Source organism: Salmo trutta, chromosome 8, assembly GCF_901001165.1.
Source record: "Salmo trutta chromosome 8, fSalTru1.1, whole genome shotgun sequence".
NCBI lineage: Eukaryota > Metazoa > Chordata > Actinopteri > Salmoniformes > Salmonidae > Salmo > Salmo trutta.
This window is the reverse complement of record NC_042964.1, coordinates 18,052,245-18,068,068: the sequence shown is the minus strand read 5'-3', so window position 1 is coordinate 18,068,068 and position 15,824 is coordinate 18,052,245. Positions and strand designations below refer to the sequence as shown.

At 46.2% G+C, this 15,824-nt stretch overlaps 1 protein-coding gene across 1 annotated transcript in view; it reads left to right on the top strand.

Moving 5' to 3' along the window:
• fgf11a (fibroblast growth factor 11a) overlaps nt 1-15,824 on the top strand; it is a 116,862-nt gene that overhangs the window by 56,206 nt on the left and 44,832 nt on the right. Inside the window, exon 3 of the mRNA XM_029760247.1 lies at nt 3,979-4,089. Coding sequence (XP_029616107.1) covers nt 3,979-4,089 — 111 coding nt within the window. The remainder of the gene's footprint in view (nt 1-3,978; nt 4,090-15,824) is intronic.

Here is a 15,824-nt window from a genome sequence, read left to right as displayed (position 1 = left end):
CTGGCAACTCTACCATAAAGGCCTGATTGGTGGAGTGCTGCAGAATTGGTGGTCCTTCTGGAAGGTTCTCCCATCTCCACAGAGGAACTCTGGAGCTCTGTCAGAGTGACCATAGGGTTCTTGGTCACCTCCCAGACCAAGGTCATTCTCCACCGATTGCTCAGTTTGGCAGGGCGGACAGATCTAGGAAGAGTCTTGGTGGTTCCAAACTTATTCCATTTAAGAATGATGGAGGCCACTGTGTTCTTGGGGACCTTCAATGCTGCAAAAATGTTTTGGTACCCTTCCCCAGATCTGTGTCTCAACACAATCCTGTCTCGGAGCTCTACAGACAATTCCTTCGACCTCATGGCTTGGTTTTATAGACTGGTGTGTGCCTTTTCAATCAATTGAATTTACCACAGGTGGACTCCAATCCGATTGTCGAAACATCTCAAGGATGATCAATAGAAACAGGATGCACCTGAGCTCAATTTCGGGTCTAATAGCAAAGGTTCTGAATACTTATGCAAATAAGGTATGTTTTTTTATTTTGAATACTTTTGCAAAAAAAATCTCAAATCCTGTTTTCGCTTTGTCATTATGGGGTATTGTGTATAGATTGATGAGGCTGTAAGGTAAGAAAATGTGGAAAAAGTGAAGGGGTCTGAACACTTTCTGAATATACTGTATCTCTTTTCTCAAATTACATAGTATTCACGTTCGTATTCCAAGGCATTACTAATCAAGCTCCACACAAACAGATATCAATGGAACTCACAGATGACCCTATTATCACATTCAAATTAATTATTTGAATATTACTTACGATTCTAATAATATCAGTGATGTAGTGGTAAAAAAGGTGGGTAATGGATAAGAAGAACAACCACCGATATAAATAAAACTTTTTAGAACTGTATTTTTTTGCATTTTGATAGCATTTTAATGCAGGCCTATAGGGAAGATAGGCCATCTTGAGATGTGTTCATATTGAAACAAATCATTTTTTTCCCTCCTAATTTCTTTGATAAGGTTAGTACAGATTTTCTCAGGGGACCCGACATGGGCCTCGACCCTAAGTTTGGGTACCACTGTACTAACCTCTCCCTCTCTCTCTTGCTTCCTCCTGCATGCATTGCAGCCATACATTTCAGCCATGTCTATAAGCAACTAAGGTGTGCACTAATTTTCCGAAAGTCGGTTTTTGTTTGTTTGGGGGATGTCTGTAGACACGACAGGAGTCGCGGTAAGGTTTTAAAAATTGCCTTTGGTCTGGCGTTGCAAACAACCTGTCAGCAGCATCTCTAGTTTTGCCTACTTCTCTAGAGAGCCGACTCTGAGCTGGGGAAGTTTGTTTCATGTCTCAGGCCCTTGGCCGGTGCCGCTAGAGGGCAGGGTTAGAGAGAGTGGTGAATGTGCTGCTAAAAATGCAAATAAAGGAGGCAAATCTGGGGGACGCAGGCGAACATAATGAACAAACCACTGTTCATGATTCCAGAGGCAACCACGATTAGAACTCAGATCAATAATTTAAGCTTTGTAAGCTTTGATCACCGCTGGGAGCAATATTTAGACTTTGACCATAGTTGATTTTCTATGGTCATAGTTGATATACAGTACCAGTCAAAAGTTTGGACACACCTACACATTCAAGGGGTTTTGTTTATTTTACTATTTTCTACATTGTAGAATAATAGTGAAGACATCACAACTATGAAAAAACACATATGGAATCATGTAGTAACTAATAAAGTGTTATTAAACAAATACAAATATTTTTATATTAGAGATTCTTCAAAGTAGAGACCCTTTGCCCTAATGACAGCTTTGCACACTGTTGGCATTCTCTCAACCAGCTTCATGAGGTAGTCACCTGGAATGCATTTCAATTAACAGGTGTACCTTGTTAAACATTAATTTGTGGAATTTCTTTCCTTCTTAATGCGTTTGAGCCAATCAGTTGTGTTGTGACAAGGTAGGGGTGGTATACAGAAGATAGACATTTTTGGTAAAAGACCAAGTCCATATTATGGCAAGAACAGCTCAAATAAGCAAAAAGAAACAACAGTCCATCAATACTTTAAGAAGTGAAGGTCAGTTAATACGGAAAATTTCGAGAATTTTAACGTTTCTTCAAGTGCAGCCGCAAAAACTATCAAGCACTATGATGAAACTGGCTCTCATGAGGACCGCCACAGGAAAGGAAGATCCAGAGTTACATCTGCTGCAGAGAATAAGTTCATGAGAGTTACCAGCCTCAGAAATTGCAGCCCAAATAAATGCTTCACAGAGTTCAAGTAACAGACACATCTCAACATCAACTGTTCAGAGGAGACTGCGTGAATCAGGCCTTTATGGTCAAATTGCTGCAAAGAAACCACTACTAAAGGACACCAATAAGAAGAAGAGACTTGCTTGGGTCAAGAAACACAAGCCATGGACATTAGACCGGTGGAAATCTGTCCTTTGATCTGATGAGTCCGAATTTGAGATTTTTGGTTCCAACTGCCGTGTCTTTGTGAGACGCAGAGTAGGTGAACGGATGATATCCGCATGCGTAGTTCCCACCAGGATGCTTTGCTGGTGACACTGTCAGTGATTTATTTAGAATTCAAGGCACACTTAACCAGCATGGCTACCACAGCATTTTGCAGCGATACACCATCCCATCTGGTTTGGGCTTAGTGGGACTATAATTTATTTTTTAACAGGACAATGACCCAACACACCTCCAGGCTGTGTAAGGACTATTTGACCAAGAAGGAGAGTGATGAATTTCTGCGTCAGTTGACCTGGCCTCCAGAATCACCCAACCTCAACTCAACTGAGACGGTTTGGGATGAGTTGGACAGCAGATTAAAGGAAAAGCAGCCAACAAGTGCTCAGCATATGTGTGAACCCCTTCAAGATTGTTGGAAAAGCATTCCAGGTGAAGCTGGTTGAGAGAATGCCAAGCGTGTGCAAAGTTGTCATCAAGGCAATGGGTGGCTACTTGGAAGAATCTCAAATATAAAATAGATTTTGATCTGTTTAACACTTTTTTGGTTTCTACATGATTCCATATGTGTCATTTCATAGTTTTGATATCTTCACTATTATTCTACAATGTAGAAAATATAAAAAAATAAAGAAAAACCCTTGTAGGTGTGTCCAAACTTTTTGACTGGTACTTTTAATATTTCTTTTTTTTTCTCCGAAACAATTGCAGGGGTCTGGACCTCAGTGTCCTCGTATGTAGTTACAGCCATGGTTGTGGGGGAGGGTAAACGACTGCTGTTGTCCCGTAGCGTTAGCTAGCACGCTTGCTGTCAACCAGAAGCTACTACACAACAAGAGCCTGCAAATTTAGCAGGTAAACTCTGTTCATCTGGAGATATAAATCCCAGCTAGCTCTACAAACAATTTTTCTGCCTCAGAACATACTCTGTAAACAACAAAACGGAGCGTCACAGTAGATGGAAGACGGGGTCCCGTGTCATTAAACGTTTAGTAGCTCAGTCAAGTTTTTCTTGTTTGTGTTTGTGTCTTTCGCTCTCCTCCTCTCTCTCTCTCTCTCTCACACTCCTCTGCCTTATCGCGAACAGAGCAGCACAGCCTCACATGCTATTCATCTTTAATGAAGCATTCCCCGTGCTAGGCAGTAGGCAGGCACACACACCCTACCTCCCTCATCGTAGACGCTGCCGCTTTTTAAGCAGGCACCAAGGTCCCGTCAATAGGCCGTCATTGTAAATAAGAATTTGTTCTTAACTGACATGCCTAGTTAAAAAAAGGTAAAATAAAAAATGAATAATAATTTAATAGAGAAGGCCACTGTGGACACAGATGCTGCCTTTCAGTGTAAATCACGTTATAATATATTTGGGAGAAAATACATTAGAGTGTAGAATCTTGCTTTATTGCTGTTTGTTCCCAGATGCTGAATTTTGAGTGCAAACATCACTGACTATCATGCAATATGAGGGCACAAATTAACCCTGTCCTGTCCACCTGCAGAGCCCCAACTGAAAGGCATCGTCACGAGACTCTACAACCGGCATGGCTTCTACCTCCAGATGCTTCCGGATGGCACCATGGACGGCACAAAGGACGAAAGCAGCTCCTTCTGTAAGTCTGTCTGTCTGTCTCTCTAACCCTGCTGTCCTTCTGTAAGTCTCACACCTGTCTGTTTGTCTGTCTATCTGTCTGTCTCTAACCCTATGTCCTTCTGTAAGTCTCACACCTGTCTGTTTGTCTGTCTGTCTGTCTCTAACCCTATGTCCTTCTGTAAGTCTCACACCTGTCTGTCTGTCTGTCTCTAACCCTGCTGTCCTTCTGTAAGTCTCACACCTGTCTTTCTGTGCCTGACTGTCTCTCTAACCCTGCTGTCCTTCTGTAAGTCTCACACCTGTCTTTCTGTGCCTGACTGTCTCTCTAACCCTGCTGTCCTTCTGTAAGTCTCACACCTGTCTTTCTGTGTCTGTTTGTCTCACTAATCATGCTGTCCGTCTGTAAGTCTCACAACTGTCTATCTGTCTCTATAACCCTGCTGTCCTTCTGTAAGTCTCACACCTGCCTATCTGTCTATATAACCCTGCTGTCCTTCTGTAAGTCTCACACCTATTTTTCTGTGTCTGTCTCTCTAACCATACTGTCCTTCTGTAAGTCTCACACCTATTTTTCTGTGTCTGTCTCTCTAACCCTGCCGTCCTTCTGTAAGTCTCACAACTGTCTGTCTCTATAACCCTGCTGTCCTTCTGCAAGTCTCACACCTGTCTTTCTGTGCCTGACTGTCTCTCTAACTCTGCTGTTCTTCTGTAAGTCTCACACCTGTCAGTCTGTCTGTCTCTCTAACCCTGCTGTCCTTCTGTAAGTCTCACACCTGTCTTTCGGTGTCTGTCTGTCTCACTAATCCTGCTGTCCTTCTGTAAGTCTCACACCTGTCTATCTGTCTATATAACCCTGCTGTCCTTCTGTAAGTCTCACACCTATTTTTCTGTGTCTGTCTCTCTAACCCTGCTGTCCTTCTGTAAGTCTCACAACTGTCTGTCTCTATAACCCTGCTGTCCTTCTGCAAGTCTCACACCTGCCTATCTGTATCTGCCTGTCTCTCTAACCCTGCTGTCCTTCTGTAAGTCTCACACCTGTCTTTCTTTGTCTGACTGTCTCTCTAACCCTGCTGTCCTTCTGTAAGTCTCACACCTGTCTGTCTGTCTGTCTGTCTGTCTGTCTGTCTGTCTGTCTGTCTGTCTGTCTGTCTGTCTGTCTGTCTGTCTGTCTGTCTGTCTGTCTGTCTGTCTGTCTGTCTGTCTGTCTAACCCTGCTGTCCTTCTGTAAGTCTCACACCTGTCTTTCTGTCTGACTGTCTGCCAGTACGTAATGCCATGTAACTCTCCACAGTTTGTATTGAAATATAAAACTCTGTATTGGCACAGTGAGACTCTTTTGACAGTCTTTTTAGACAGTTATTGTACACAAGTTATTGCTTAACAGTCTGTGAATCTTAAATATATTGTAGATGTGTACAGGGCTCTCACACATTAGCCAGTGTGGACACCTTTTAGGTAGGTACAGTATAGAAACTGTAAGCACAGTAAATCACTGCATAACATAACAGGTCCCGGTTGGGGTATTCAAGTTTGTTCAGAGATTAGAGGACAACTATTGTGAGTTACGGTATATTTCATAACAACTACAACTCTATCAATCCTTACATCAGGCTTACTGTTACTGTGAGCTTTCTGTAAGGGGAACAAGCTCAGGGAGAGGAAGAGGCAGAGTGAGGGATGGGAGAGGGAGGCAGGAAAGGGTGAAGAGCGAGAGGAAAGAGGTGTAGAGAGAGGGAGAGAGAAAGAGAAAGAGACGGATGGAGGGAGTTCTGGCAGGGACAGCCCAGTACAGGACTCATAAATCGTTCACTTTTCATTCAAAGCAGTTTATTTATTCATTCCCACAGCACGGTAGAATTGTTGAGTGATTGACATCGCAACGGCATAATCATCTACCCCACTGCACAGAATATTGAATGGGATAGATTAGTGTTTTGCGTGTGTGTATGTGCGAAGTTTGTGCATGCATCTCTGTTTGTGTATGTGTTTGAGCATCTATGTTCGAGGTCTGGAATATTTCATTGTGTATTTACTGTAGCCCAGAACAGAATGGCAGGCCTCCCTGTGGAGGGAGTAGAGATCCCACTCATACACCACAACTATGGCTCTAAGTGGCTGAGGGACCTGCCTAGCTTTCTCTGTCTCGCTACAGTGTACCCTCCTCAGCCTCTCTTTCTCTCTCCATCTGCCTCTCTCTCTCCCATCAGCCCCAGGGTGGGACCCCCAACTTGTTCCCTGACCTCACCTATGAAAAAAGTGTGTGTGCGCGCGTGTGTTTACGTGCATGCCTGGATGCGTGTGTGTGTCTGCCTGCGTACATGTCCATGTGTGTGTGTTTGCATGCGTGTGTGTCCGTGTGTGTGTGTGTGTGTGTGTGTAAATGTGAGTAACTATGCACCCCACTACAGAGTGTGCTGAGGCCAGTCAGTAAAGGGCCAAATCAGCAGCAAATGGAGATAAATAATTAAGCAGGAAACAGTCAGATTCATATCTGAGTTCTACAGAGACAATCTGCCTCCCAAATTGCACCATATTCCCCATGTAGTACACTACTTTTGACCGGGTTCCATGGGGCATAGTGCACTATGTAGGGAATTGGTTGCCATTATGGACACACTCACAGTCTGGAGTGTTCTGATGGACCAGGCCTACCCAGGCTTCCCCTGCCCTCCTCTCCAGTCTTGCTAACAGGACAAACACACGCTACTTTCACACACACACACACACACACACACACACACACACACACACACACACACACACACACACACACACACACACACACACACACACACTAGACATATCAACACATTCATCCAATACACACAGTCCCCCCCATTCAGCAATATGCTTTATCACAGGGGACAATTTTAGGACTCATCATTGAAGAAATGTGGGATGGACCTCTTTGGAAGAAGAAAGCTACATTCTCTTTGATTTATTTACAAAGCAATCTGACAGAAACTCCCTCTATATGTAACATCATTCATTAAGATAAAATCAGAAGTTACCAAACCCGTTCACAGGAATGAATAACACTAGACATCCCTCCAGTCTCCACAGATTTGGGAAAATCTGCGTTTGGAAATGTTTTGCCCCTAATTTGTGGAACAATCTGCAGAGTTCACTGCAGTTCGATGTGCTGGTGTCACTCAGACAGTTTACATTATGGATTGAGGACCTCTATGTAGTTGAATGTGATTGCTTTTATTAAATGTATTTTTTGTTGTTGTGCTGAATTGCATTGTTTTATACACATGTGAATGTTGTTTTAATGTTCTGTTTTTATTGTCATGTGTACAGGGCTCTCTGTGTAAAGAGATTCTTCATCTCAATGTGACTCCCTGTTTAAATACAGGTTAAATAAAAATAAAATTAATAAATAAACAAATAAACAGACAGATCTAGACGTAAAATTATGTTCAACGAACACACACACACACACACACACACACAAAAAAAAAAAAAACACAGACACAGAAACTCCCTCAAAGTACATTTGACCGTTGGAAGTTGTCAAAGGACACTGGGATGGGATGCATCCCTCCCTCCCTCGCTCTGTCAATTAAGTAGAGAGGCTGTTGTTGGCGGAGGCCCCTGGGTGTTTGGTCCCTGGCCAGGGGTATTACACACTGCGGCTGCACCGCCCTGCCAGTTAATTGCTAATTTTACTAACGCCGTCCTGTCAGATCGACCCCTGCGGCCCCCTCAGCCTTCAGCCTCCGCCCTGGGAACTTCCACACCCAGCCCCCTGACAGACCCCAGACACAAGGCCCCAATCCTGGGCACATAGTCCCCAGCCCCCAGAACATAGACCCAGACCCATCCCTGGGAACATAGACCCAGCCCCCAGAACATACACCCAGACCCATCCCTGGGAACATAGACCCAGCCCCCAGCACATAGACCCAGCCCCCAGCCCTGGGAACATAGACCCAGCCCCCAGCACATAGACCCAGCCCCCAGCACATAGACCCAGCCCCCAGCCCTGGGAACATAGACCCAGCACATAGACCCAGCCCCCAGCACATAGACCCAGCCCCCAGCACATAGACCCAGCACATAGACCCAGCCCCCATCCCTGGGCACATAGATCCAGCTCCCAGCTTCAGCCATGGGAACTTTCCCCTAAGGCCCCATTACACCCACGACGGGTCGGGCCACAGGGACCAGCACACACCCAGGAGGGAAAGGGGGGATGGGGGTATACATCCACCCCCATCACCTATGTCTTGATTCAACCCCTCTGCTCTCATCTCGGGGAAAAACGCCTATTTTCTTCCTCTATGACTTTAGAGGTCTGGACCTCTGAAGGGATGGAGGAAGGGAGGGAAAGAGAAAGGGGGAAGCAAGCAAGGGAGGGAGGGAAGCGAGCAGGGGAACAGAGGGGAAGAGAGAGAATAGGGATAGAGGGGAGGGGAGGGATGAGAGATGAGGGAAAGAGGATAGAGAGAGAGGAGGGACTGCGCTGCCAAAGAAGCAGCTGGCGAGCCACTGATGGCCATTCAATCACTGTGTCTCCCCCCTCTGGTGGGAGGTACAAGAGACTGGCTTTTTCTCTACCCCCCCCCCCCCCTCTCTCTCTCTTTCAGATGGTTATGTAATGGGGTAATGAGGGAAAAGGGGAGGAGGAAGGGATGGGGGGGGGATCCAGAGTTTGGACACCTCTTCTCTGTCCAGCTGGACTGACCAGTGGATTGTCACGGTGACATGAATGTGTGTTTAAGAGAGCCAGACCTCCCACCTGACGGACATGGAGGAGGGAGGGGCGAGAGGAGGAGGAGAGGATGCATGAGTACCGTACCAAGAGAGGAGGGACTCTCCCGTCCTACAGAAAAAGGCAGGAAGAAGAAACAGACTGGAAAATGAAATGATGAGATCGAAAAAGAGAGGGAGAGTGAGAGTGAGAGAGAGAGGGAGGGTGAGAGAGAGAGAGGAAGGGAGGGTGAGAGGCTCCGAGATAAGTTTACAAGAGGGTGGCTTTGACAGAGAAAAACAGAGAACCAGAGAGTTGCAGAGGAAGACAAGAAAGTGAGATATTGGGTTTGAAAGGGTGGTGTCAATGGATATGGCCTGCTTTGGAGATCTCCATCCATCCGGAGGGACAGGGGGAGTGGGAGGAATGGAAATCCCATCAGAAATCCATAAAGACCAGTCAACTTGATTCCCTGAACATTTATCCCCTCCAATTCCTGCTGCGAAAAACATTTATTCATCTCTCTCAGCTTCGGCATTAGTCTAGGCTGACATCGTCTTTTCAGTTTCAGCAATAACACACACACACACACGCACGCACAAACACACAGAGAGAGTGAGCGAGAGAGAGAGATAATGACATTTGAAATGTCTTTATTCTTTTGGAACTTTGTGAGTGTAATGTTTACTGTTCATTTTTATTGTTCATTTCACTTTTGTTTATTATCTACTTCACTTGCTTTGGCAATGCTAACATATGTTCCCCATGCCAATAAAGCCCTTAAATTGAAATTGAATTGAGAGAGGATGAGAGAGAGAGGATGAGAGAGGGTGAGGAATATGGAGAAGGTGAAATCAAGGAACTATAGTGTGAGAGCGAGAGAAAGAGTGAGTCAGGGAGACAGAAAAAGAGAGTGAAGAAAGAAGAGGTGCTGAGAAATTAGGATTTAGAACAATACAGATGCATGAGAGTAGAATAAGAGATATTAGCTTCACAGGAGGGAGAATGAAAGACAAGAAGAGGGGATTTAATGAGAGAACTAGAGAGGGAAACAACAGCACTAAAGGAATAGAGTCAGGTTAAATACGTACATACAAAATTATTGACAGACAGACAGAGGCAGGTAGATAGAGTTTAAAGGTTGGGTGAGTAGGTGGAGAGAGAGAGGGAGAGTAGATGGATGGACAGAGAGAAATTGAGAAAATAATACATATATTTTGTATTATATATTCTAAAAAGAGAGATATGGGTAGATGGCTTGTGGTCTCTATAGTATTTGACCTCTCGTGACCCCTATCCTCTTCCTGTTGATCAGTCTCTGATCTGATTGGTGAGTGATGGTGGAGGGAGCAGAAGCCTGTCACCAGCCATCCAGGCAACTCTAATCCCTTACAGTAGCATTGCCATGGCGATGAGAGATGAGTGACAGCCAGATAGGGGTGCACTCAGGCTTTGAACATCAGAAGAGTATGACACTATACTTCAATAACATGTCTAACACCCAAGCCCTTAACAATGAGTGACTGGCTGTGTCCGGATACCCATACTAGCGTACTACATACTTAAACTGCCTACTATTTAGCACATACCATTTAGTAAAAATTATGCAGCATGCCATGGCCGCAACGCAGTAGCGGCTCCTGACTGGCTGAGTAGGTGGGGCGGGGCCTAGTTCAGGTGGATTTTTCCAAATTCAACCGAAATGCATCTGATAATAGATCCTTTCCAATTTGATGAATTTCTTTAAACTCTGAGTAGAATAGGAATGGAGTTATAATCCTACTCAGGCTTGTTATAGGCAGACTATTAGACCCTTACCGTAGCCCATATCACCCATCTATCCTATTTAAAAAGGACTGAAGACAGAAACACATCATTTGGTTCCATTTCAACATATTTATTAGTGAAACCGAAGTGCTGTAACATATAGAAATTAAATCAAATAGCCTAGTATACAGCAAAACTAAGGCTATTGCACAAAAAACATGGACAGTCGGGTGCATCGCAAATTCAGAACCGCTGGACAGCAACATAATAAACTGAAGCACTGACCATTGGAAACGAGATCAGAATGACTGCTAAGGCTTGATCCATAAATTTATTAATTATATAGGTAGCCTAGCCTACAAAACTAAACCAATCCATGTATTCAAATCAAAAGGCCTGATTAAAACGTCATCAACAATGCAGCCACATCCCGAATCCCCGGTGCCGACACATTCAGAAATCAAAAGAAGGTTTAGAATTTAGTTTAAAAGCTCTGACGAAGGAACAAAAAACGACTTAGCCTACATTTGAACACCACTGCAGAAGCTTCGCTATACAGCATCTTCCCAATTAAGTAACCTCGTTTTGTTGTTTGGCTACTTGAAGAGAACCCGGCACTATCATTCGCAGCCCACCTCTTCCAATGCACTGTGGGAAAGTGTGCATCGGATTCCACTAGATGAAGAGCCTAAATGACTCTAACATCCTGGCATTTAAACCATACTTGATTTAAGAAAATTCACATACTATAAATCATTTTATTTTCACATATTGAGAATGCTTTGTTTCCCACTATTCATTGATTTCCCTAGCACGTCCCCATATCTAACTGATCAGCTGTTGTCAAAGCCAAAATGAGTACGACATCCAGGCTTTTAAAGTATACTCAATCTTCAAAATGTCACATACTATTAAACTACATTTTTTCACATACTCAAATGACCAACTATTTAGGACGCAAGTATGAGTATTAGGTCTCTCTCACCTGTCACCCCAAACAGGAAGTTGAGAATGAGCAATAATTCCTGTATTTCTTCTACTTGTAGTCCCTCTACTTCCTGTCCATCTACTTCCTGTCCATGTGTTGAACTCTCTCCATGACACAGACAGCTAATCCTCCTGTTCTCGGCTCAAAACAGCACAACATCTTCAGCAAGACCACTGATGCCCTCTCCTCTCCTCCATGCCTTCCATCCATCTCCCCTTCCTCCCTCTCCTCCATGCCTTCCATCCATTGCCCCTTCCTCACTCTCCTCCATGCCTTCCATCCATCTCCCCTTCCTCCCTCTTCTCCATGCCTTCCATCATCCCTTCCTCCCTCTCCTCCGTGCCTTCCATCATCCCTTCCTCCCTCTCCTCCGTGCCTTCCTGGTTGTTTTTCTTCTTGTTTATTTATTGTGTATTGACTTGCTGGGATTGATTCGGCAAAGCCACCTATCTCCCCATCTCCATCTCTCTCTTTCTCTCCCTCCCTCTGTCTCTTACTCTAACAACTTTAATTAATCTAGCAGTCTCCCCAGCGCCACGCCGAGTGTCTTGAGAAAGAAAGAGGGGAGGGGAAGAAAGAGAAGAGGAAGCAAAAGAGAGAAACGGCAGGCTGACCTATTATCTGCTGTAATCCATATGATTAGAAAGAGAGACACCTTTCATGGAGAGAGAAAGGAGGACTAACTCTCACTCTCGTAGAGAATGAGAGTTATGAGAGAGGTGGGAGGGAGAAAGTGAGGGAGAGATTAATAGGAAAGTGGAAGACATAGTAGATACAGTATCTTCAGAAAGTATTCACACCCCTTGACTTTTCCACATGTTGTTGTGTTACAGCCTGAATTTAAAATGGATTAAATAGCGATTTTTTTGGTCACTGGCCTACACACAATATCCCAGAATCTGAAAGTGGAATTATGTTTTCAGAACTTAGTTAAAAATGAAAAGCTGAAATGTCTTGAGTCGATAAGTATTCAACCCCTTTGTTATGACAAGTTGCATGGACTCACTCTGTATGCAATAATAGTGTTTAACATGATTTTTGAATGACTACCTCACCATACAATTATCTATAAGGTCTCTCAGTTGAGCAGTGCATTTCAAATACAGATTCAACCACAAAGACCAGGGAGGTTTTCCAGTGCCTCACAAAGTGCACCTATTGCAGACATTGAATATCCTTTTGAGCATGGAAGTTATTAATTACTCTTTGAATGGTGTGTCAATACACCCAGTCACTACAGAAATACAGGCGTCCTTCCTAACTCAGTTTTACGTTAGTGCAATAAGGCACTAAAGTACAACTGACAAAATTTGGCAAATTAACTTTATGAGATTGTAATTGTCACGACTTCCGCCGAAGTCGGTCCCTCTCCTTGTTCGGGCGGTGTTTGGCGGTCGACGTCACCGACCTTCTAGCCATTGGTGATCCATTTTCATTGGTTTTGTCTTGTCTTACATCACACCTGGTTCCAATCTCATCAATTACATGTTGTGTATTTAACCCTCTGTTTCCCCTCATGTCCTTGTCGGGGATTGTTTGTTTGTATGTAATGTGCAAGTTATGTTCTTGTGCGCGACGGGTTTTGTACCCACTTTTATTATTTTGTATATTTTGGTTTTCGGAGTTTTGTGAGCACTTATTAAACGACTCCGTTTATACTAAGTTTGTTCTCCTGCGCCTGACTTCCCTGCCACCAGCACGCACCCATTACAGAATCAATGACCCGAACTATGGAGTCAGCAGGTGGAGGAGCGCGTCCAGGAGCATGCAGTACTACTTCACCATCTTGGTACCGCCATGGATCGCATTGTCCGGACGATGGACCGCTGGGAGAGACAGAGAGTTCTTCCAGCGCCTCAACCAGCACAACCGGGGTCTCTCTTGAGCACCCCTTTCCCGCCTGAACCCAGTGGGATCCGTCTCTCCTTGCCCCAGGAGTATGACGGGGGGCTGCGAACTGCCAGGGTTTCTTATTGCAATTAGACCTCTATCTGGCCACCGTTCACCCGGCTCCATCGGGCCGTGAGAGGGTATCCGCCCTCGTCTCGTGCCTCACCGGAAGAGCCCTGGAGTGGGCCAATGCCGTGGGGAAAAAGGGAGATGCGGCATTGGACCAGTTTGAGGAGTTCACCCGCCGTTTCTGGGCAGTCTTCGACCACCCACCTGAGAGTAGAGCGTCGGGTGAGCGCCTCTACCATCTGAGGCAGGAGACGAGGAGCGCCCAGGAGTTTGCCCTGGAGTTTAGGACCCTGGCTGCCGGCACGGGATGGAACAACAGGGCCCTGATCAACCATTACCGCTGCAGTCTGCGCGAGGACGTCCGTCGGGAGCTGGCCTGCAGAGACACCACCCTCACGTTGGACCAGCTGGTGGAGGGGCGGTGCACAGGAGCTGGGAGGGGCGGTGCCCAGGGAGACCGGAGGGGGTTTCCGCAAGTGCACCATCTGTGGCCGCAGAGGTCACACTGACAGTCGGTGCCGGGTTGGTTCCTCTGGGAGTCGAGGCAACAGGCAGGGTGCTCTGGCGTCACCCCAGGTGAGCCGGCACCATTCTCACCCAGAGTCCTTTGTTGCACAGATGTTTGTGTTTGTCACGTTCCCTGATTTTTCCCCGCATAAGGCGCTAGTCGATTCAGGCGCGGCTGGGCATTTTATTGATAGTGCTTTAGCCCATAGTTTAGGGATCCCCATCATTCCTGTGGAAGTGCCCTTCCCCGTTCACGCCTTAGATAGTCGACCATTAGGGTCAGGGTTAATTAGGAGGTCACCGCGCCTTTGGGCATGGTGACGCAGGGGGGGGTCATACGGAGAGAATTAGTCTCTTCCTTATTGACTCTCCTGCGTTTCCCGTGGTGCTGGGCCTACCCTGGTTAGCTTGTCATAACCCCACTGTTTTTTGGCCACAGAGGGCTCTCACGGGGTGGTCGCGAGAGTGCTCAGGTAGGTGTTTAGGGGTTTCCGTTGGTGCTACTACGGTTGAGAGTCCAGACCAGGTCTCCACCATGCGCATTCCCCCTGAATGTGCCGATTTGGCTCTTGCCTTCTCCAAAAAGAAGGCGACTCAACCACCACCTCATCGACTGGGCGATTGTGCGATAGATCTCCTGGTAGACGCTGCATTTCCCAGGAGTCACGTGTGTCCCCTCTCACAAGCGGAGACGGAGGCTATGGAAACATATGTCTCCGAATCCCTGCGTCAGGGGTACATTCGGACCTCCACTTCACCCGCCTCCTCAAGTTTCTTTTTTGTGAAGAAGGAGGGAGGTCTGTGCCGGTGTATTGACTATCGGGGTCTGAATCAGATCACTGTGAGGTATAGTTACCCACTACCGCTCATAGGCACAGCGATAGAGTCAATGCACGGGGCGCGCTTCTTCACCAAACTAGATCTCAGGAGCGCTTACAACCTGGTGCGTATCCGAGAGGGAGACGAGTGGAAGACGGCTTTCAGTACCACCTCTGGGCACTATGAGTACCTCGTCATGCCGAACGGGTTGATGAATGCGCCATCAGTCTTCCAAGCCTTTGTAGATTAGATTTTCAGGGACCTGCACAGGCAGTGTGTAGTGGTGTATATTGATGACATTTTGATATACTCCGCTACACGTGCTGAGCATGTGTCCCTAGTGCGCAGAGTGCTTGGTCGCCTGTTGGAGCATGACCTGTACGGCAAGGCTGAGAAATGCCTGTTCTTCCAACAGTCTGTCTCCTTCCTAGGGTATCGCATTTCCACTTCAGGGGTGGAGATGGAGAGTGACCGCATTGCAGCCGTGCCGACTCCCACCACGGTAAAGGAGGTGCAGTGGTTCTTAGGGTTTGCCAACTACTACCGGAGGTTTATCCGGGGTTTTGGTCAGGTAGCGGCTCCCGATGCTCTTGCAGTGGTCGGCTGAGGCGGACAGGGCTTTAAGTCACCTGAGGACTCTGTTTACCTTGGCTCCCATGTTGGCCCATCTGGATCCCTCTTTGGCGTTCATAGTGGAGGTGGACGCATCCGAGGCTGGGATAGGAGCTGTGCTCTCTCAGCGCTCAGGTACACCACCGAAGCTCCGCCCCTGTGCCTTCTTCTCGAAGAAGCTCAGCCCGGCGGGGGGAAACTATGATGTGGGGGACCGGGAGCTGTTGGCTGTCGTAAAGGCTTTGAAGGCGTGGAGACATTGGCTTGAGGACGCTAGACACCCTTTTCTCATCTGGACTGACCACCGCAATCTGGAGTACATCCGGGCGGCGAGGAGACTGAACCCTCGCCAGGCAAGGTGGGCCATGTTTTTCACCTGTTTTGTGTTTACCCTTTCCTACAGACC